The 23,672-nt window shown below is 40.3% G+C and overlaps 1 protein-coding gene across 1 annotated transcript in view; it reads left to right on the plus strand.

Annotated features, from left to right (window-relative positions):
* Nucleotides 1-15,060, plus strand: part of SLC1A7 (solute carrier family 1 member 7) — a 53,592-nt gene extending 38,532 nt beyond the window's left edge. Inside the window, exons 8-11 of the mRNA XM_065672550.1 lie at nt 4,698-4,892; nt 7,825-7,959; nt 12,554-12,653; nt 14,740-15,060. Of these exons, the coding sequence (XP_065528622.1) occupies nt 4,698-4,892; nt 7,825-7,959; nt 12,554-12,653; nt 14,740-14,976 (667 nt within the window). The 3' untranslated portion in view covers nt 14,977-15,060. The remainder of the gene's footprint in view (nt 1-4,697; nt 4,893-7,824; nt 7,960-12,553; nt 12,654-14,739) is intronic.
* The last annotated feature ends 8,612 nt before the right edge of the window (nt 15,061-23,672 follow it).

Raw genomic sequence — 23,672 nt, forward strand, 5'->3', positions numbered from 1 at the left:
AACACTCATAATGTGGGTATTGGATTTTCAGATTGTCCTAGAGAAGAGCAGAGAGTTGGGTTTAAGCAAACTGGTGTGTTTCTTGGAGATGTTTATGTGTCAGTTCATGACTACCTCTAAAGATAGAAAACCTGATGAGTATCAGTGTCCTGATACTCATTCCAGCTATTTTGTACCTGTGGAGAACTTTTTTTTTAAGCTAAAAGTCAAACTGCAGGAATCAAAAACAACACCATGGACAAAATCCAAGAATATAGCACAAGGGAACCTGAAAGCCACCAAGCAGCCATCTCCTGCCAATGATTTTACTGAATCTGAACATTAATTTGAACCCATTTCCTTTCAGTGAAAGGTTCTGCACTCCATTATCAATGCCTTTATATTTCTCCAGCAATCTCTATCACAGCAGTATTTCAGTTTGCACAGACATTACTGGACAGGCAGGGACAGAGTTCTCTTATTCCTTTGGTGCATCATTTAGGATGCAGTGAACTAAATCTGTATGACTAGCACCAAGTCCCTGCACCAGTCACCTGGCCAGCAAGCCCTTGAAGCCAGACCGTTGGTCCCAGTAGTCTGGCAACAGGCACCCACAGCGATGTTGGCAGCTCCTCTTCACTACAGCAGTAAGATATGTACAACACATGCTGTCATTGCCCACCTTGCCCTGCTCTGTGGTGTTCAGGCTGCATCACTGTGGATTTCTGACTTGCTGCTTTCTTCTCCTCACGTTGCTCCTGATCTTGTCACATCTTACTGTACTGAAAAAGCAGTCTACAGCAAAATTCCACTTGATTTTAGCCTTCCTCATTCCAATGGCAAGAGGAAATTTTGTTTTTCTAGGTCATCTTTCCATATCATTAATGAATTAAATCAGCATTTTCTCAGTGGTACATCCCATACCATTACAAGAAGCAGTTTCCATCTTTGAAGACAAATGATAAAATACGAATTTTGCAAAGGTTTTGCTGCTTATGAAACACTCAGATCTTGGCTATTGCACAGTGTAAATTAAAGGCAGATTTAGCAGAAGGGGGATGAGAAAAGTTTGTTGATTTTTTGGAGCAAATATCAAAATGCATTTGAATGATGAGATAAACAGAGCAGGCTGAGCAGCTGTTCTTCCACAGTGACTAGCTGTCTTTGTGGCTCACACGAGGAAGAGCTTGGCCTGATCCAGCACTGGCTTATGCTCAGTCTCTGCAGCTGCAGCATTTTATCCCAAAACTGAGATAAGACTCTAAAAATGTATTTTTAATTGTTAGAGTTAGTGCTGGAGGAAGATACCCCTCGTCTTAGCTCAAAGCTTCAGGACAGTTTTTAAAAGACTTAAGAGATTAAGACCAGTCCTTTAGAGTATTTTTTCCTCCCAATAAATGTTAAGGTTTCATGTTACTGGTTCACTGTTTTAACACTAGATGAAGCAGCTTTCAAGCAAACAAACTTCCCCTCATTTAACTGGGAAGACAAATGAAAGTATTAATTTGATAATTTTTTTCTTCAGCAATTGAAATTATGTATTAATATATTGAAAAAAAATGACAGTAGGATGATACATTATGAGTAATAATGAACCACCATTGAACAAGACAACCTCTCCTAGGATGCTCCACATAACTTCTGTCACCTGCATTCAGGAAACGTTCATTCAGATTGAAAGAAGTATAAAAAGGGTAATCAGGAATGGAAAATAGCAATCTTGTGAGAGAAGACTTTAAAAAGTCTGATTGGGTCAATCCAGGCTGAGAGGGGACAAAAATGATTTCTCACAATACGTGTTGTAACAGCCGGATTGATTTGTGCAAGGAGAAGTGCATAAAGCACATAAAAACATATTTGGTGTGAACTGAAAAGAGCACATCTACCCCATAAATCAAATTTCCCACCCTAACAGTGAGTTCTGGAAAGCCTTTCAAGAGGTATAGTTAGGACAGAGAGCCTACTAGCTCTGAGATGTGCTGTCATAAATTTGAGTGAGACTGTATGTAGCAGTTGCCTGTGCTATGAAGGTACAAGAATATGTGGCCTTTGCTTCAATATCTTGCACTATCATCATTACACTTACATTCTGCCCATTTTGGTTTATATTATAATAGTTAATAAACAACAAATGCTGTATCTAGTTACATGTCCTAGAAATCTCACTTCTTACAAACCAAAATTAAAATTAAAGAAACACCTGACTGTGAGATAATGCACAAGTTTAAAGTTGAATTCTTGCAAAACCAATGTTATATATTCTGTTTGCAACAGTGGAAACAGATACAAATTTTGCTGGTTGTACCATCGGTATTGTAGGATTGTTTTGCACAGTCTTTGTCACATCTCAACCAAATCAGAACATGTCAGTCACTTAGTTTGCATGTTTCACAGCTCAGCTCTCTGCCCTCACAGCAGGAAGACATTTAGGTTTAAAATCCTGGAATGTCAAAGCGTGGGCAAGGTGGAAGGGACTTGGACTTGTAAGGTTACCTTTTTCTCCTCTTTTCCCCACAGAAAAATTAGACAGGATTTTGTTACAGAAAAGCCAAATGGCCACAGAAAGACTGTCTTTAAAAACAGTCACCCTCCACAGCTGAAGTAGCTGCAGGGAAGGGAGACAATGAATAATTCTAGTACTTGCTTCCTGGCCATGCTTGTAGTAAAGAACATCCAGAAGTGCTGCTGTGGAGGTCTGCTCCTAGTTGCAGCTACACGAGAGGTTACCTGTGAGCCCCAGCCTCCTCCTTCTATTGTATGAACATTTTAAGTAAACAAGACATGTAAGTCATTCACAAATGAATGTGTGAAAAATGAGAGGGGTGCCCAAGAGAGAAATGACATCTAATGCATAGTTGGGGGGGGGGGGTGGGGGGGTGGTGGTGGTTATGCTTTGCTGTGTTTGTTTTTCAGAGTAAATATTGATTAGGACTGGTGGAATTAAAAGGTTTAACATACTCCATTTACCAGAGGTAATCAGGTTTCTATTACCGCCTCTTTTGCCCTTTCAGGTTATTCACATCTTTAGAGAATGACTTTTGTCCAGATTTTCATGGCAGTGACTGCCAGCGTGCAGTAAATCAGAATTCATAGAAAGATATCATAATGAAAGCATAGACTTGTCTTTTTTCCTTTGTGTTTTTATTGCAGGAAGCTACTTTTCCTTTCCAAACACTGTTACTTTCCTCAAACAACAGCTTGCACAAATACAAAGTGACAACTCCTACTCATGGAAACATTTTGCTGATGCATTCCAGCAAACTGGAGGTTATGATTTCAGATCTTTCAGCATCTCTCTGTGTTTTTGTAGTAATTTCCTATTTTACATCTATTTAAATAGTCTCAGACACTGAGCAGTATATTAAAATCAGTATGATAACAAGGAAAATATTTTGCCATTTGTATATTTTCTTCAATGATATTACTTTTTTCCCTTACAAACTGATGTGCCATAAAAAATACCCCCTCACTCACTTGAATGCAGCTTAATTTCTTATGACATATTAGTGAATGTGGCACCATATGGTAAAATGCAAAATGTTACAAGAAGGCTGATAGAATATGAAGAGAAACATGTTTAGGTGTGTCACTGTTTAAAAATGCAGACATCTGATGATGTGTGCATTGTGAAAATGAGGAAATTTATAACCAGATAATATTGCCTCAGTTAATGGAAACAAAAATCAGATGGTTTAAAAGAGTATAAAATCAAGGGTTAAAACTTGAAAGAGGTCAAGCTCATTTTAAAATGAAAACCTGACAAACAGCCTTATACCATTCCACTCCATTCCATACCATTCCACATGCATACGTATTTATATCTCAATTACATAGGTATGTATTATTATATGACCTTCAATTATGTGATTGCTATATGGGCACGCAAGGAACATGGGCAGATCTCTCCCCGAGAAGAAATGGGGCTGTCTGTTCCTGAATGCAGGAGCTTGGTCTGCAGCTTTGATTTTCAGGTGTGATTCTGGTAAGATCTTTGCCACTTACCTTGTAGAAACAAGAAATTGCTTACGTGTGAGGTAGGACATAACTGCATTAATGCAGTGTGTGCAAAAGAAGGAGCAGTTTATTGTTTGGAGCTTGTCCACTGGGATGTTTTAGACTTCAACCCAACATTCCAGTTTCTTGTAAGCTCTCATTGCCTAAACTAGTCATCTAATTACTGTCAATATACAGTGAGAACTGGAACAGTTCCTAAGGACATTTATATAGCATTTATTTACAGTTAGTGAAGAGCCTTTCTTGCTTTTACCTTTTGGTTTATGGTTACTCTTGCTGTTTATAAATGGCTTTCTGTTTCAGAAGGTCTGGAAGGAAAATTTTAGATACCATGAGTGCACAACAGTTTTCAGAGATTTTACTAATAAGCTGCATGGGATGCTTCTCCTGTCTTGCATTTGAGTGTACAATGCTTCCTATATGAGCTTTCTGATCCTTTTATTCAGAAAGAGGAAAAAAGAACAACATTTTTAATTTCGGGGAAGCAAAATTTGCACTAACTCTAGCATTTATACATGTCCCTGTCTTCATCCTCCCTCAAGCAAAAGCGTTACACAGCAAGTGATCACACATGCAGACCAGGGAATGAGAAGCAGTGCTCAGATGGTTAGCGTAAAATGTACCCCGCCTGAAGAAGTTTTGCTACAATTCCTTCTATTCCCCAAAACCAAAACTAATTCCATGTGTGCTCCTCTTGTTTGCAGCTCAGCCACGCTGCCTATTACTTTCAAGTGCTTGTTGGAGAATAACCATGTGGACAGGAGGATTGCGAGGTTTGTGCTGCCTGTGGGAGCCACCATCAACATGGATGGGACGGCACTGTACGAGGCGGTGGCTGCCATCTTCATTGCACAAGTAAACAACTATGAGCTGGACTTTGGGCAGATTATTACTATAAGGTATAAACCTGAAATTGATGTGCTGTTCAGTCTGACGCTCTTAATGATCCATGTGTGTTGCAATGTTCAGAACAAAACTTACCGAAGGATGCATTCCTTGTAAGATGGTTATTTTTGAGTAACATGGAGATCAGGGACTGTACAAGAGAAATGGAGATGGTACTGTTCAGTAGAAGCATGTGGACACCAGGAAATGTGTTTCTGTTTGAGAATAACTGCCTCACTTTTACTTTCAGGCAATGCATTGATTGTTTTCTAGGATTGGAGCACTTTAATATTATTATTTGGCTTAAAAAACTATTTTAAATGTCAGAATTGTTTTCAACTCCTGGTTTTCATCTTTATATGAGAGGAAAAGGTCAAAAATATGCAAACCTACAAGTTCTGTATCAGATAAGAGGGAATAGTGTTTCCTAGGAACCTCTTTGTCAAACCTTGGAGGAGTAGGGGAACAGGGAAGGAGGACAGATGCTATTATCAGGGCAGGTTTTCATGAAGATTTATATCACTCATATATTTCTTAAATGTCTCCTCTGCTGCTTGTTAAAGCAGAAAACTTCCTAAACAACCATGCTGTCAGAGAGTAGAGAATGCTATAGCTGCATACTCCATCCTTGAAAGATCTGTAATGGATCCAAAAGACTAGAAGATCCAGCTGAACAGTTACTGCCAGAATAACTCTAGTGGCTGCCAAAGAACACCTCAGGGAATGAAACCTGCAGGTTTCCAGCAGGGAATGATTAGAAAAGCGTTCCTCATAGTCAGAGCCTTGTGCAACATGTTTGAGATCTGCTGCCCTACCCGCCCAGTGACCTCATCACTGCCCTGTTTACACTGCTGGACCTTGCCCACCTTCTGTTGGCCTTGAAAACCTTCATGACAAGAAGAGGAGAGTCCTGAAACTAACCCCAGAGGGCAGCTGAGGTTTGCTAAACTGCTTCTGTCAAGAGCTGGTTAGACTCAGAGCAGAAGGAATACATCATGCCCATGTGAGCTCTTGCTTCAGGCTCACTCTCTGAAAGTTATTGGTATGACAGTGTGCTAAACTTTAGTATTTCATGATTTTGAATTTGAAGATGTTTTTAGCATGTGGTCCCAAAACATGGGTAGACATGACATACACCTTGAAGTAGAGAATGGGGATTTGAAATATGGAGAAAGAGGGTCCTAGTTAATGGAGAGAAGGTAAGTTCTAGCTTTCTTTTAGCAAAACCATATTTAATCTCTTTATTTTCACTCCCCATGTTAAGTGCTAGTACATAAGGACCAGACACAAGTAAAGATAGTGGAAGCAAAATACAAATGAAGATTGGAAAATCCAAGAAAGGAAAGGAGAAAGACTCACTTACTTACAAAAAAGGGTTAAAAATGAAGTCACTGTGGATTCAGTACCTTGAATATCTGAAGCCAAATTCTAACTGTATTCTAGGGATTAAACCTGCCCCAGATGTTGATAATTTAGGACCTGGATATTTAAAATTCAGATATTCCTGAGTGCCAGGATATTTTTTGCCAGAAGGGAAAAAAAAGTGTTAGTAAAATACTCAGTCTATTTTTCATAGTTTGTAAAATCCAGGTTGACAGTTTCTATCAATGTGAATATGCAAACCTAGATGTAGCAGGAAAAGAGAATAAAGACCCTGTTCCCAGTACTAGAGCATACTGTAGAAAGATGCATCTACATTAAAGTCAACATTTAATGGAATAGCAGATGATCTTGCCTGTGCGTCTTAGTTAAACATTTCTAGTTTCGCTCCCATTCAAGTCATGAGCCCGTTCTATCCTATCTACCTTGTGCCTGCTACAATGCTATTAGTGTGCTCTCCAAGCTAACTTTTCAAAATGTAGTTTTAAATCTTTCTCATTTCCCCTCACACCCACAGGCAAGTGTAGTTTTTATTGCAGGAAAGGGCTCTAGTTATAAATACTGATTCTGCTCTACTGGTACACTGTGCAGCTGTGAGCAAGACAGTGGATATCTCTGTGTCTCAGTTTCCATATGGGCAAATACCGTTACCCTTATTTTCCATCATAGGAGATTGAGACTTACGTGCTTGGACTATCAGTGTATATGCTTTATGCCATTCTTTAACAATTGTCAGCATTTGGGTTTTGTCATCCTGGATGGCCTAGCTCTTGGAAGTAGCCAGATGGGCAGAAATTAATATATCCAGTTACTTTTGCTCCTGGAAAGGAATGAAATCCCTCCCCTAAAAATAACATTATGAAAAAAAAATGTCAATCCTGCCAGGTCCACTCTTGCCCTTGTCTCCCATTCATTTCTGCTTGCCTGGCTGAAAAAATGGTGTGAAGGTCAAGTAAAAATACTTTCCAGAAACTGAAGAGGTACAGTCACATTCACGCTTGCTTCACAGTTAGATCCAAGTATGCAAAGCCATGTGCTATGCAAGCACTTCACCCTTGGCCCAGCCTTTTTACCCTTGGCCTGGCCTGGTGATAGATTGATATTAAAGGCCCTCGCTGCAGCCAGCTGTGGATTTGCCTGGCACAGGGACTGCTGCTGATGACTCAGTGACATCTGCTGGGAGCTCTGCAGCCAAGGGGGAAGCAGCAACGAGGAGTGCTGGCAGATTCATGGCACACAGCACTGCGTGGTGCCATGACCCACAAGAAGATGACATAGAGAAGCCCACAGCCTGGCTGCCCCTTTCTCTCTGCACTTGTGATATTACAAAACGATAGAACTGCCCCACCAGTGCAAAGATAGAGGGTGAGAATTTAGCCCTGGGCAGACAATTCGGCCTATTTTTGCTCTCTGACCAGGCTTCTGTCCATAAAACACCAGCAGTTCTGTGCAGTGGCTTGTGTAATAAGGATGATGGTTAAGGAAAGCTCCTGTAGAAACATGGTGTGGTTTCTTGCAGACTAACCCATCACTGGTAAAGTTTATTTCTTTCTTTCTTTCTATAAGTATCACAGCAACAGCTGCCAGCATAGGTGCTGCAGGGATCCCACAAGCTGGCCTGGTGACGATGGTCATTGTTCTGACCTCAGTTGGGCTCCCAACAGATGACATCACGCTGATCATTGCCGTCGACTGGGCACTGTAAGTAACATTCAGCTTTTGAAGTTTCCAGTGTGGCAACATTGCTAAAAAGGCAAACGGTCTCCAGGGGTATAGCAATACAGATAGACATAAAGGGCATGGGAAGTAATTGTTTTGCTTGAAATGCTGCTAATGTGGCCTCAGATTAAATACTCTGCTGAAGTGGGCATTATATTGAACAAAAGGCATAGGGAAGTAAGAGAGTCTAGATGAGACTTGAATTATGACCTACACTGAAAGACTGAAGAGTGGAGTTTGTTTAGTCTAAAACCAGAACAGGCTGAAAAAGGTCACCACAGAAGTCTGTGATATAGATAAGACTGTCCTGAATAGGACGGTAATCAATTGTTCTTCCCATTCACAGGGAGGGAGGATGAAGTAGACCAAAGTAACTACCTTAAGTCAGATCACAGGAAAACTTAAGAATTATTTCTGCCTAGAAGGATAGTCAGGCAGTGGAAATGGCTGCACCTAGCTGGGATGGAGGATGACCTTCATGAGAAGTTTTAAGGTCAGGCCAGATAAATGTCTACCAGGTGCAGCTGTGGTACCTTGCCTTGGACAATGACAAGGGACCGACATTGCTAGGAAATGTGGTTTGCTTCTACTCTGCTTATAAGCCCATTGACACTTCAGGGACATCTCAATGACACCTCAAGCACTCTGCAGAGGCATGAGCCAGGGCTACAGCAAGCAAGTACTCATGCACCACAGATACCACTCTGCCTGAAACAACTATGACAGTACAGTAATGGTTTGTGCTTTACATAGCTACTATTGCTGTAACTAGAACCATGATACAAACCTGAATGTAATATGTGCAATGCACTGCATTAGGACTAATAACATCTCTTTATTACAGATCCTGGTACAATTCTGCCCTTTCTGATTTCGGTGCTAAATAGGCAGCAGCAATTTGTAGCCCTCCTGCACAGAGCCATGTTTTGCAAGAGCAGCCATTCTCTAGAGGTTACTCTGCTGTATCTTAATCACTGAGGATTTAACAGCAGAGGCAGAGGCTAAAAGTTAACACACTCAGAGTAAAAGCAGTTTGTGCCACCCACGAGAAGAGCCACTTTAAAAACTCATACGGAGTCATTTATTTGAACTCTTAAATTTTCTGTCAATGTCTATAAATCAGTCAAAAAATTTTGAAGAGTCTAGGAAAGTGAATTGTAAAATCCTAGTCCCTACTTCATTGGCATTTCAGCTAACTACAGAACTGGTGCATGCATCCACAAAGAAACAGCCCAAATTATTTCTTATTTAATCTATATATCTCCATTAATACACTGGAGTTTCGTTACATCAAGGTTCTGGGTAAAAGTGGGTTATGAGTCCATTCTGTTATATATCCTATTTTAGTCAACTTTAAGCCATTGATTTTTTTGTTCATGGAATTGTGAGAAGTTATTTACTTTCCTGTTCAGTGTAATAGGATATTATTATTAATAGGAGTCATGAGTGCAGTGTTGTATGCTTATTTTAAGACATATTTTATTTTAGGAATATCAGGAATATTCTTCTGTGAAAAATAAATAATATCTGATGTGGACACCTAAACTTTGGAATGGCAGTCATAGAATCATAGACTCATAGAACCGTAGAACAGTTTGGGTTGGAAAGGACCTGAAAGTCATCCAGTTCCAACCCCTTGCCATGGTCAGGGTTGCCTCACACTACTCACTGAAACGCAATAGTTAATGAAGCACAATAAAATAAAAGTATTTTAGGCGGTATTACAAAAGCCTTTTCCCTCTATATTGCTCAGTTTTCGCCCAGCTCTTGCAAAATCAACATTTCATTGTTTTTCCAGTAAGGCTTCCAGCGTATATGGGAATTAGGGTTCTTTTTGTCTTACAAAACTTTTCAAAACAACAGACAAAACACTTTTTCAGGCTCTAGTTCCAGATGGTATTTAAAAGTGAGTGAGGAACAGACCCAATTTTCTGTCTTTTGCAGATGACCTTTCTTGCAAAAAGTGTATTTCTGCATTTCGGCACTTGGTGGTTTCAAGAGCCTGCAGATGTAAAGTGTCAACATGGTTGACATGGTGAATATTTTCAGTATTAGTTTTGGAAGTACTGGAGTATGAAGAATGCTTAAAGAAGGCTGGTTAGATGATCTCACGAGACTGAAATACCATTACAATGCCCCGCAGGTATTAATGCATTTAGGTAGCTGTAACATGTATGTGAACTTCATACCTTCAGCTAGTACTTAGAGACATAAAGAAGAATATCAGAACATTTCTCATGTAATTCAATAAACACAAGGTAAAAGTTTTGCATCTTAAATAATATCAACTACAGCTAAAATTCCACTGCAACACCTGACTCATGTGTTTGCACTGCAAAAAACACTAGCAGCAGGTTGGCCTCTTGGTATGGAAATTTCAGTGGTGTGCAGCGTGGTTATACTCATGTGTAGTGCAGACTACTCCGTACATACAGAAACACTGAATAGAACTGGTCAAACAACATGCCAGGCAATCCATTTGTTTCAGATTTACAGCGTAGTGCCCTGTTTCCGCAGAAAACCACTATCTTTAAAAGAGATGCTAATCAGGGCCCACAAGGGAATGCAAACTCTTGAGTTCTACTCATACAACTGCTGTACCACAGCTGACTCTTTGCACAATCCAAAATTAACGACGCAGAGTATCTTTCCAAGAATCAAAATTTGATAATCAACCAAGGAAAAGGAAAAGTCCATGTGTAGCACGAACATCCATCAGTATGTGCTGCAACAGTGGTTTTCCCCTCTTGTGGGAGTTTTTGTGGGAATTTTCCTCCAGGCAAAACAGAAAATCGGAACAGCAGGAATTAGAAAAATGGATTCAGCAAACAAGTGTAGGACTGTGTGCTCGAGCAACCAACCACATCCAGGTGTAGGCCGTGGAATATTATTGCTGAAGTTACTTGCAGTGGCATGGGCAATTTGGGTAACTGCACACACAAATAACCTTTCATACAGGAGCTTTCATGCTAATGAGGCAAAGTAACTGCATCAACATTTGCATGCACAGAGCAAGTGCCTAAAATATCTGAAAAAGAAACAGCACAGAGTTTCATATAAGATCAGAAATGTGGCAGTGTTGATATTGGACCATCACTGACTTTAATAAGCCAAACATCTGGAGATTTCTGAACCTCCATTTTATAACCCACATTTATAAATTAAGTTACTAATGTGACACAGTTTTCAGATGTGTATGTTTTTCTTGGAAAAGACATGCTATATTTCAGACTTAGAAGCTAGATAATGTATTCGAAAGCTCATCAGTTTTAACTAATAGATTCCAAGCTGCTTCAAGTGTAACATTTGTCTATGACAACCACTTTCTTTGGTATATTTACAGGCTGGTTTTTAATAGACTTAATTTTTAGGCAGTGGGTAGAAGGTGTAAACAGGGAAGAAATGATCCCATCAATTAATAAATCAAAAATAGGGAAATTATATATATAGAGTACTGTCAAGCATATTAAATTTAAGTTGGAAAAGATGATAACTGAAAATGAAACTTTCAGAGCCACTGGTAGCCGTAGCAACCACAGCTTTCTCAGAAACTAACATGATTTAAACATAGAATCATTGAATAGTTAGGGTTGGAAAGGACCTCAAGATCATCTAGTTCCAACCCCCCTGCCATGGGCAGGGACACCTCACACTAAACCATGCCACCCAAGGCTTCGTCCAACCTGGCCTTGAACACTGCCAGGGATGGAGCACGCGCAAGCTCCCTGGGCAACCGCTTCCAGTGTCTCACCACCCTAACAGGAAAGAATTTCCTCCTTAGATCCAATCTAAACTTCCCCTGTTTAAGTTTTAACCCGTTACCCCTTGTCCTGTCACTACAGTCCCTGACGAAGAGTCCCTCCCCAGCATCCCTATAGGCCCCCTTCAGATACTGGAAGGCTGCTCTGAGGTCCCCACGCAGCCTTCTCTTCTCCAGGCTGAACAGCCCCAATTTTCTCAGCCTGTCTTCATACGGGAGGTGCTCCAGTCCCCAGGCATAGTCAGTGCCTGCTTAGTTTGTGAGTGGAGTTATTTAGCAATCTTCTGAATCATTTTGATTGTATTCTGCACATTCTACCAATACAATATTCTTCTTAACTAGCGCTTCAGTTGCTGAGATTGGGACCTTGATAACTAATAGAAGGTACGGGTTGTACTGGATGCCCTCTACTTTTGTTGAATTAGGATATTTGCAAGCACCAGCCTCCAAATCAGGCCATAATACTGGACCTTAACACAAAACCTCAGCCATAAATGCAGTCTTGGTCTGCTGTGTTAAACCTTTTTAGCACTGAATCAACTTGCACATATAGGGTGGCAGAGCTGTTCTGGTTAGCTCACTTACAAATTAAAGTACATGGCAGCACAGCACACTGAGCTCAGAAAAGGCTGGAAGACCCAGCTGAACAGCTCTGTAAGTAGTGGTTGCCCTGTGCCAAACTCCTTACTACCAGTTCTAACCTTGTTAGCTCATAAAACCGGTGAAACTGGCCTTCAGCTGTAGTTACTGCAGTGATGTAGGCTTAGGAATGTACCCGAAGAACCAACAACTTACCATTACTATTTCATTTTCTAGTGACAGGTTTAGAACAATGATCAATGTCCTGGGAGATGCACTGGCTGCTGGGATCATGGCCCACATCTGCCGGAAGGAGTTTATCAAGGACGGTGATGAGGTAACAGCGCTATGAGCCAGGGTGCGCCAGTGTGTGCCATGTTAGGGCAAAGAACCTGCAAGCTCTCAGCCTAGCCTCCCATGACTTCATCTAGTTTATAAAGGGTGTTTCAGAGAGAGGACAGAACTGGGCAATGTGCTGCTCAGCCAGATGTGGGGGAAGGGTCCTTTTGCATGAGGTCATGCACAAAAGCCACTCGAGCTCAGAGCTTGCCAGCCAGCTGTGTCTGGCACACAGGGCTGGGAGCAGAAGCAGCTGCACTGTGCTGCAAATGCATGAGAGGCTGGAACTTGAGTCCTGCACTCAGTAGCCAGGTCCTGACTGGCCAGTAAGTCATCCTGCTTCTGAAAATGTGACCAGCAACAGAGCAGGGTGACAAATAATCCTTGAGTGTTTGTGTGTAGGGGGAGGTAAAGTTACCCATGAGCGTGTATATGCATCAGTAAGCTCACAACAAAAGCAACAGCCGTGGGTGTTTCAAGCCTCTGTGTTAGCATGATCTGAAGGCACCACTGCAATGATTTCTTTTCTGAACTAGCACAAGCACGTTGCTCCATTCTACACTTAATTCTCAGGCATCTTCATTCCTTCTACATTTAATACAAGCCCCTCCTTACATCTTTGTTTTTCCTTTTCTATGTCTTGTTCCATACACCACACACCTTCTGCCCCTGCCTGCCTCTAGTCCTATGCTTTTGTTCCTTCCTCTTTGGCATGCATCATTCAGTCTTTCCTTACACCAGGAACTCCTTCTCATGATCTTCCTTCAGATCCTTGCCAAAGAAGATTCCTAATTCCACAAGCCCATCATGCTTGGAGGTGCTAATCTCCAACCATGTCAGCTCTTAACATAACTAACTTTCTCCCACAAAGAGAGAAATGTTTCTTCACGAGGAGTGATTTTCACAAGACATGTTTCAGTTCTGTGCATCACTTGTAGTATTCTACAAAGAACAACAGGATTAATAACAAAGTTTTATTTCTGTTATTATTATTTCTCCTATTTTACAGAGAGTCTTTCTGGTAAATCCCATTCTCATACCTTCCTGCAATATGCATTTAAAATTCCTGCTCTTTCAAGCTTTATACAGAAAGACAGGCCTTATCCTCTGAGGTACTTAGCACCGGCAGTAATTACTGATGACAGGATTAGGCCTGAATATGTGGGCTACACACATAGCTAACGACAAAAAACAAACATCCAACCTAATGGTAAGGTATATTACAAAGCCAGAAGTGTAGTCTGTGTTCCTGCATAACACAGGCCTCCTGACATTTCATTGCTGTATTTAGAACTCACTCAGAACTCAAGAAGAGATGTTTCAAGAATATAAAATCCCTCCTAAGGGATTATTTAGTCATCTGCAATGAGATTTTTCTTTGCCTCATGCTCTATATTTGTATTAAAATATACCATTAGTCTGCCATATATTTTGGCTGCATAATATGTGGACTTAGTAATGTATACCCAAAGGCCACATTTTCTCAGCTGCAAGCCCACCTCATTTCTCTGCCAGTATTTACGTCTTATTTTCCCCATCAGAACTTCTGGTTTGATTTAAAGAACACTTCAATATTTAACTTACGAAACAGTCAATAAAATCCCCTTTATTTCTTTTGAAACAGTGCAAACTGAAAAGACAGGTATTGCTTTATTGGGTTAGAAGAAAGGGAGAAGGCAACAGCAAATGACTTACTGGTCTATGTAATTGCACTCAAGAGCAAGCTCTGCCCAAAGCTAAGCATACTGGTCATTGTGAGCCCATCTCTCTCAAACTTAGCCCTGAAATTCTAGTTTTTATCTACTGTACTTCTATTGCTTTACTGTTGCAAGCAGTTGTTACTATATGTTAAAATAGAGTTGTGATAGAATTTGCTATTTTAAATACTTAGAGACACCTTCACTTTATCCAGATGGTGCAAAGATGCTTTAGTGTATATGAGAAATAGGTCCTGAAAGCCTGTGTAGGCCCTAGATAATCCTGGTGAATGTAAAGCAGACCACAGGCTTTCAAAGTAAAAATTCCTTTCCTTTTGTATACAGCACACAGGGGCAGTATTCCAGATCTTAATGCTTTTCACATAGGTGCCACTGATCTGTGAAACTAAGCCTATTAACGTCCATCAGATTGTGGCTTACCAGAGAAATGGCTGTGTGAAGACCGTGAATGCATCTCATGGACCAGAAACAGTGAAGGCGTTTCAGCACCACATACCTGTACAGGTGGAGCAAGAAGAAAGCCCAGTGGAGAATCACACCAAGAAATCCAACAGTAAAGACCACTGCACTATTGAAATAAATGAACTAGAAACAAATGTGTAACTGCTACACTCAGGGGTATCTCATACCCCAGTGACCTGATAACCAGTCTCTACCTCACAGCTGGAAGAAGGACTTTTTGCCTTGAACAGGAAAATGTGGGAAAACGTGTGATTATCACCACTCTGCTTGTACTGGATCAGGAGACCAGCTGTGACCATCAGGAAAGGCACACAGCTCGCACAAGATATGGGTTTCTTTAGGTGGAAGATTTCAATACTGAAAAACGTAACTAATGGACAACTGCTGGTTTATTCTGCACTCTACTACGATATAGTATTTGACACTCCCTTGGCTTATTTTTTTTTTTTAAGTTTTTTTATTTGACCCTTTTTGTTTTCTAACCAAAGCCTTTCTTTTTGTGACTCTCAGTAAATATGAACACTGTATTTATGTAGATATTTTGCTATGTGATTTATGTATTTTTTGCTATGTTTCACCATGACTGTTGAAGGTTTTGTCTAATATTCACTAAATAGAGAGTTTGTGCTTAGTTTTAGAACAGCAGGAAGAAAATCACATTGATTTCCTGATCTCAAGGAATCCTGATCTCATGTATTACTAAATAACGCTTCAAGCAGAGGTGAAGCAGAGCATGCATTTTTGCAAGACAGCGTGTTAAGGTAATTCTGATGGGCAGCCTTCAGAGAGAGGCATTCAGGCGTGATACATAACACACAGAATTCCTAGGTCACTACAGAGCACAGTTTGCCTTCCAAGTGCCAGATTTATTAACTATTTTTTAACCTAACTCTTCAGTAGAGTCAGTACATGCACCTGCAGTGGCAGAGGCAGTGTGAGCCCTAATCCGTAAGCACTGGTGCTAATGTGTCCTCTCCTGTAATCTGTAGACTGTTCTACTGTAAATATGTATAAACACAAAGCTCAAGCTTGTGAACCATATGCTTCCTTCTAAAAGCAGACTGGACACAAACTGGAACCTGACAATGCTGAGGTAATATGGGGGTTTTGTGAGGAGATTGCTGTGGGAACTGGCCTGGTCTTTTTTATGATTCAGTGGTTGATCTACATTGACAGTTACTCCCTTTCCGCTGTCTACTGAATCTTTCAGTTACAATAAAATCTGCTGAGTATGTTTCCAATGTTTGTGATAGAGAACATTTTTAATAAACCTGCCATTTAAAAACAGGCTGCCTGTGCACTTCTGCTATTAGTGTCTGCTTAGTTCTGTGCCAGAATGGAGAGTGGAAGTGAGGAGACCTTTTCAAGCGGTGGGATTCAATCCAGAGATGACATACTAGTTCATACCAGTACACTTGATTATATTTAGCTACTTGTGGTATATCAGTTTCAGATAACATGTGCCTTGTATTATAATACACTTCTCTCATCTGTAGAGTAAAAATAACCCAGTCAAAAAGGACAATTTCTGCACTCAACCAGAAGCAGAGGTGCTTCATGCACATGATTAATGGTTTTCCTTGGAAGTGGATATGTACCTATTCTTTGAGGGCTGCTGTTCAGACTATTTCTTTTGCCATGCACTAATTAGTTGCCTCGGAGAGGTCTGTATGGGTAGTTTAAATGTCAAATGGTAAAGCCAAAAAGAACAAACATACATCTTATTTGCCTATAGTTCCTGAGAAATCATGTATTCAATATAAAATACACACAGTTGGTAACTTTATTTGATCCTAGAGTGAAAGCAACAAACACAGAACAAAAGAATAGGGAAGATCTGGAATAATTCAGAATAATTCAGAATAATTTGTTCCTGAACAGGTCCTGTAATGGATCTGGTCTATGGAATGCCATTAAAATGGGTGATATGAGAGAGCTGAGGCTGGTCTGTGCCTCTGTGAATGAGCAGAAGCATGACCTGACAAACACAGCATCTGATCCTTTCATCTCGGCAGCACTGACAGATCCAGGAGGTCCTCTTCCTCCTTCTGCAGCTGTCCCTTCCTCCCTGCACTTCCTCCTTTCCTCTCCCAGCTGTACAGACCCAGTTATTTATGAAACCAGACGAAGAACCAGATGAGAAGTACTTTTAATGCAAACCAGTTCACATATGTTTTCAGCACAGTTGTAAACAGGCAGTTGTGTCAACCCAAGTGAAGGGGTAACACAGGGACAGGAACAAGCAGCCAGGGATGGAACTGTGTAAGTACATGTGCCTTGCTAGCAAAGAAAACATAAACTTTTAACTTTGTACAGTCAGTTACTTCATGGTTAACTATGTGAAGTGATAGTAAAACCCTGTCAGTCATCACTTTACAATAACTTTGCATAGATAAGAATGATGAAGAAAGAGACCAAGTAGATCCAAGATTTGGAATGAGTAGTTCCAAACTAGATGGTTTTGGATAAGTCTGCCCATGAATGGTGCCAAGGTGCCAAGCAAAATGTTCTGCTAGCCTTACCACCACCACCTTCTCCAGCCACCTATGACCTTTAGCTAACTACAAAGTGTAAATCCTTTTGTCTGCTTCTCTGAGACAGCTTACATAGTCTGACACTCTTCAGCTTAGTCATGTCTCAAAAGGTCTAAGCCAACCCCAATAAGAAGCTGTGACTTCTACAAGGAGAACTTCAGATGAGATAAAGCATCAAAGGCCAGAAGAAGCAGCCAGCTGTGCCACACAAGTCCTTCACAACAAAGAAAACCATGAGTGTGCCCTTTACACTCTGGCGAGTAGGGAACGTGGAAGTCTCATATGTGAGGGCATATCTTTACAGAATCAACAGGCTGTTTTAAAATTAGTCGCCTGCATTCAAACCTTATTCAAAGAATGTCCAGTTTTGCTTTGCAAATTTGAAATGCAGTTGTTTGGGGATTTTTATATTCTACTGTTCACATCTTTAAACCTTGGGGTTTATACTCATGTGTGTCTCCTGCTCAGCTGGGAGGAAGGCAAAGGTCCAGTTTATCACCTAAGTAACTTTATTCTTTGTGCTATAAATACTGCTAACTGTAGGCCTAGAGCACTTTAGTGCTTTGTTCTGGTAAATACACACTGCTTAGTGAAGTGTGACCTTGACTGGAGCATCTGACTGCTACAACAGGCCTCCTGTACTGAACGCAAGACCCCGCTGTTAATTGGGAAGAGGCAAACACAGGAGGTAAAATAATTTTGACGGTAAATTTTCATTTATATTAGCTATTTTTTGTGTCTCACAGTGTTCATTGTCAAACAGATTGACACACAGAGCAATTAGGCTAGCAGAAGCTTCCATATGATAATTGCATGCATGGATCTGTTCATATTTTCCAGTTATAATCACACTTCCTTCCAACAAAAATAATGAAGCTGTTGCTTATCAAGTTAGAGTGCAAGCTTTGTGTTGGTAAATATATTTCTCCTACTTTCAGAGCATAAAAACAAACATGTGACCTTTATAGTCTCAAAACGTTCATATGAAAAAGATCAGTCAATCAATCAATCACTAATTACAACAGTTTGCATGGAATAATCTCAAGTATATGTGGAAAGAACATATTTCATAACTGGCAACATTCAATCTTATTTTGAAGTTGCCTCCCCCTGCTAAAAAGAAAGGGAACTTAGCCAATAAAAGTATATTTAAGACACACTAGAGGAGAATGTTGAGGAAGGAGAGAAGATGATTAAGAAGAGTGGTGCATTGTATACAGCTATGGAAGAAATACACTGGGAAATAACCCAAATTAACGCATACTTATCAGAGACAGAAGTTTTATGCTGATTATTTTGCAGCTGCATTGCTCTAGAGATACTACTGAGAAGAAAGAAGCCACTGCAGATTGTTGGGGTATAAAAACATCCTTAAAGACATCTTAAAATAGGTTCCTAAGGATTCTGCAAATGCTAAGTAAGTTTTGAAGTAACGCATTGCTGTAATAAATCCATGTGCAAGAATTAGAGCTAGGAGAAAGAGGCACAGCCAGAGCACTTACACATCCCACTAACTCCCAAGAACTTTTGGTTGCCAACCCAAACACAGAGCCTTATGGAACTAATAAGAGTTGCTCATATTCCCAAATAGTCTTAATTGATGCAGCTTAGATTACTTATTGTAGCTAAGCTTTCTTTGTGCCACCTGAATATGTATCCCAACATACAAATGATGATCTAAATAATTAGATGAAACATTAAATTGTAGGCTCCCTTCATGCTATACTGCCAATTGTGAAGCACTTACTTAGAAAATACAGTAACTCTGTGGCATCCCCTTTTGATGAGCTCTTGCTTTCAATTATACAACAAACATCAATTTCAGTTCATTTTTAACAGTATAAAACTGATCCATATTTTCAAACCAGACGGAAAGCTCCATCTTCAAGCCAGATGGATGATCTTGGAAGTGACCTCAGTCCTTTCTGTGCTTTCCATAAAAATGAGGTAACTACTTGCAGAAGGTGGTTGATGTGTGCAAGCAAAATGTGTAACCTGGGAAATTAATTGAATTTGGAAAACTCAGGCTGTCTTTGATCTTGCCCACTGCCAAGTACTCCTGTGTCTGTGTCTCTACTGAACGACCAGGTGTGTTCTCACATCCAGACAGCTATCTTTCATTACAGTCACAGTGGCAGTGAGGAATTGCTGCTGTTCCCCTCCAGGCACTAAGCTGGCTGAGATCACAGTCTTCCAGCTGAGGACTAAATACAGCGAGGAGAGACAGCAGTGAGGTTTTCCTACAGGGATGCTTACTGCTGCCTGTCTTGCAGTGGGGAGCACATCTTCTTGCAATACTCATGGCTGGAAAATATCTGACTGTGCTGCATTTGGAAGAGAGGCCCCATTATAGACAAATTTAATGCATCCATTTACTAAGGGATGAGCTGCAAATTAAATACCTGTATTAAACTTCTCACTTTAGCCTGTGATTTCACATGCAGCTAAGGCAGCAATAGATGCTCAAAATTACATTCCTCACCAACTACTTTGGAGCACACTGGAATTTGTAAGAGGGTTTGTCTCACAAAACTGCAAACAGATGAGACAATAAAAACAGATGAGATCAATAGAACAGGAAGGGTGGTCACTGCTTCAATTCAGTTCATTATTCACTGCCTCAGACTTCTCATGTGATCTCATGGTCAAGTGACCACAAGAACTCAAGGTTTGCTTCTCATCTATAAACAGAGAAAAAACAGTTTTCTCATTCGCAGGGTGTTGCATGATAAGGATAAATCAGCTGAAGCCTGAGACAGTTACATAAGACATATGATTATCTTGGATTAGCCACTTCTATCTCTCTAGAAGCCCAGCTTCACTACTCACAGTATTCGCAGGAATTGCCAGGCTCCTGTTTGAAGTGACAAAACCTCAGATTCCATCATTTATCAAGTAGCAACAGTTGCATCTCCATAGCCTAGAAGATGATGGATGGGAATGGATTTGGCACAGCTGAGACTTTGGCAGATTTGTGTCACAAGATAGTTTAGATATTTTACAGGCTGTCAAAGTAAAATCACAGCAATCTGTTACTGGGAGAGTGGTATTTTGGGGAATGAATAAAGAAGGTTTCAGGAAGACAAGATGGTGAGTCTTCCATAAAGTAAAGTGTTTGATCACTTCTGCAATAGACATCAAACTTCCTTTTCATGCTGGCTCCAAGATAAGAAGGTACCAATAGCTGCAGATGTAGGGATGAAGCAAGCCATCCCTCACAGAGCTTCTGCTGGTGGACAGCCACTAAAGACAGATCTACAGGTATACATGTCTGTGACTCACAGATCATCCCTACACAGCTTATAATAAGCCATATTCTTATATTCTTGGCTATCTCTTCACTCACTGAAAACTATTGGAACAGACTATGCAGTTAATAGAGCTACTCTTTTCCTTCTCCTCTTTGTGATGTGATGAAAAGTGATTTGTACTCCCTCAAAGACTTTTGCTGGTAGGGCGTGCTATTCTTCATTCCAAACTAGCATAGCACCATCAGTCCAGCACAAAAAAAAAGCAAATACTGTTCCTGAAGTGCTTTTAATTAAGTCATTACAGAACCCTAGGTTTCCCATGCCACTAGGAATTACAGATGTGCTCAGGGTAGATCACAGTTCTGCGTTTCAGGTTCCATCATAGCAGTTTTTCTTCTGCAAGGTACAGAGTTCTGCATATGTTGCTTTAAAAACAGTCATCTTTCATCACAAAGAGGTATCTGCACTTCATTTAGGAATGAAACATACACTTGTGTGTGTCTGCACACAACACAAGCTGAAAGTCAGGATTTGACTCACTGCATGAAACTTACTGTAGTTAATTCTTGCTTTTGAACTTTCCTAATAAAGATATAATAGCTTTAGCTTCCCCCTACCCTAAAGAAGGGTATTTTAATAAGATCAAAAAGCAGGGGAAGCAAAACAAGAAGTGTTTTATGTTCACAGATCTCTCACATTACATCTGGTACAAATACTGTATGGGCTAAATGGCAAAACCAAAAGAAAAACAAGACTGACCTTGAGATGTTTCATTATGATTTCATTGCTTCTAGTGGTTTTATTGGGTTTTACCACTAGGCTATTAAAAACATGTGGAGATTAGACAGGACTAAGGCAAACCGAGTATTTTCAACCCTAATCTTCCATCTTCTTTTCCATTTAAATATTTTAAATAGTTCTTCTATATTTCATTACTCTTGTTGAAAACAAAGTACAGAGATTTGGATAGTCTATATTTTATTTAGAGTTTATTCGGGAAATGTATGATCTTTGTTTTAGAATAAATCATTCAATCTTCTCAGGGTTTTTTAATAGAAAAAAGCATTTATCTGACATGAAATCATTCCTAACCAAATATCTGGGAAAGGAGGAATCCGGATGGACAGGATGTATCAGGCCAGCACTGTGGTTGGAGCTAGCTCCAGCAGAAAGTTCAGAAAGAAAGGCTCAAAGCTCTCTAATGGAGAGAATTTCCCCTGTGACTGCTCATTCTTAGTTGTTTTCTCACAGGCGCAGTGCACAGGACTGATGTACAGCTCCAGACTGTTCTTTCTGAGCAAGTAATCTGCAGCTCTGCAGAGCAAATTTCACAAAAGGTCTTAGAGATTATTTGCAGCCCAGATGTTTTGTTTGTCTCCTCTTTGAAAGGAGGTGGGAACAACCTGGAAGACTCGCTTCAGTTGTTCCTGCCTGGTTTGGCATTGGAAGATTCACTTTGGTTTTTCCTACCTGCGTTACAGAGAGAGAAGGAACAATCAAAGTGAGCCTTCCAGTGCCAGACCTTTTAAGCTGTGGATGATGAGGGTGCCTCTCAGTGCAGCAGTTCTCCTGTCTTCAGCACATCAGTAGTGCTTTGAGTTTTATCCCACTGCTGCATTTGAATTAAACAGACCCAAAACAGAGGTCCACCGCAAAGAAGGGGAGATCTGGAGTACTATTTAAGTAATCAGTCAAAGTTAATTTAATCCTGCATAAAAAATATATCCTAAGTAAAGAGGTTTTAAAGCTAATTTCTTTGATGACTGAACAAACGCACAAGTAATAAAAGCATGAGACTCATTCATTTCAAACTCATTCATTTCATTTTAGCAACTGGAGCTGAGAATACTGCATATCAATCTCGGTTTTTATCATAAGCAATGTTCTCGGCAGTATCATAATCATATGCTAAAAACAGATTCTGGAACTATCATGGGGAAAACTTGAGATAGACTGTATAACTGTATTAAAACAGCCTTTGCCTGATTCAAAACCATTTGAAGAAGGACTTTATTGATGGACTGTTTAATGTCCTTGGATACTACTGAAGAATTTTTATGGAAACACTTTGTATACTGGATTATTAGAACACATTTATCATCCATCCTCCACATACATCTCACAGCTGGCTGACTTTACAATAGCACTATGAATCAGAGCTACAGGGCACACCAGTATTTTCCTCACTGAGTGAAAAGGAGTTCTTTAGGGAATTTACTCACTGTTCTTATGTTAGCAACATAGTAAAGCAATTACAATGACCTTCTAAGTTAATCCCGTTAGACAAGGAAGTATCTTGAAAAAACAAGGCTAAATTCATATTATATAGAACTCTGTATGTTTAAGCTTTTAGGACAACTGTTCTCAAACCCAAGAAGAAAGACTCACCAATACTACAGTATAGAATGAAAGAAATCACTAGAATATTGGGCTGTATCATAGAAGCTTTCCAAGAGACTGCTTCCCATCAAAAATATTATTTGTGAAATATGTTTTTATTCTCATTACTTTTTTTTCTAAGCAAAATATGTAAGAGCGTTAGTGGGCCCAGTCAACAAGGTGACAAAGAGCATCATAAACTAAACTCCACCAGACCTTAGAGCAGCATTCCAGTACCTAAAGGGGCCTACAAGAAAGCTGCAGAGGAACATTTTACAAGGGCATGTAGGGATAGGATGAGGGGGAATAACCACCAGGAACCATGCTGAAAGAGAACAATCATGACGCTTCGATCATGGCCCTCCTGCCTCCCCACTCTGTGGGCCACTGAGGAGCAGAAGAAATGGCAGTTGGGTCCCAGCAGGGAGGACATTTCCTATTCTCATTCACTTTGTTAATGCAGGTCCAACAGCCTCACTCCTGCACATACCTGACTTCTGCTACTCCAGATCCTCAGCCTTTTCAGGCAAAAGTCCCCTCTATCCATCTTGCAAAGCAGCAGAAGGGGAGAGGGTTTGTACCACAGATGCCTTAGGAGCAGGCCTGCCAGCCCGACTCTTTAGCATCTGGAGGAGTTGGACGATCCTTTCCCCAACCGCCCTTTCAATGGACC

This window comes from Lathamus discolor, chromosome 3, assembly GCF_037157495.1.
Source record: "Lathamus discolor isolate bLatDis1 chromosome 3, bLatDis1.hap1, whole genome shotgun sequence".
NCBI lineage: Eukaryota > Metazoa > Chordata > Aves > Psittaciformes > Psittacidae > Lathamus > Lathamus discolor.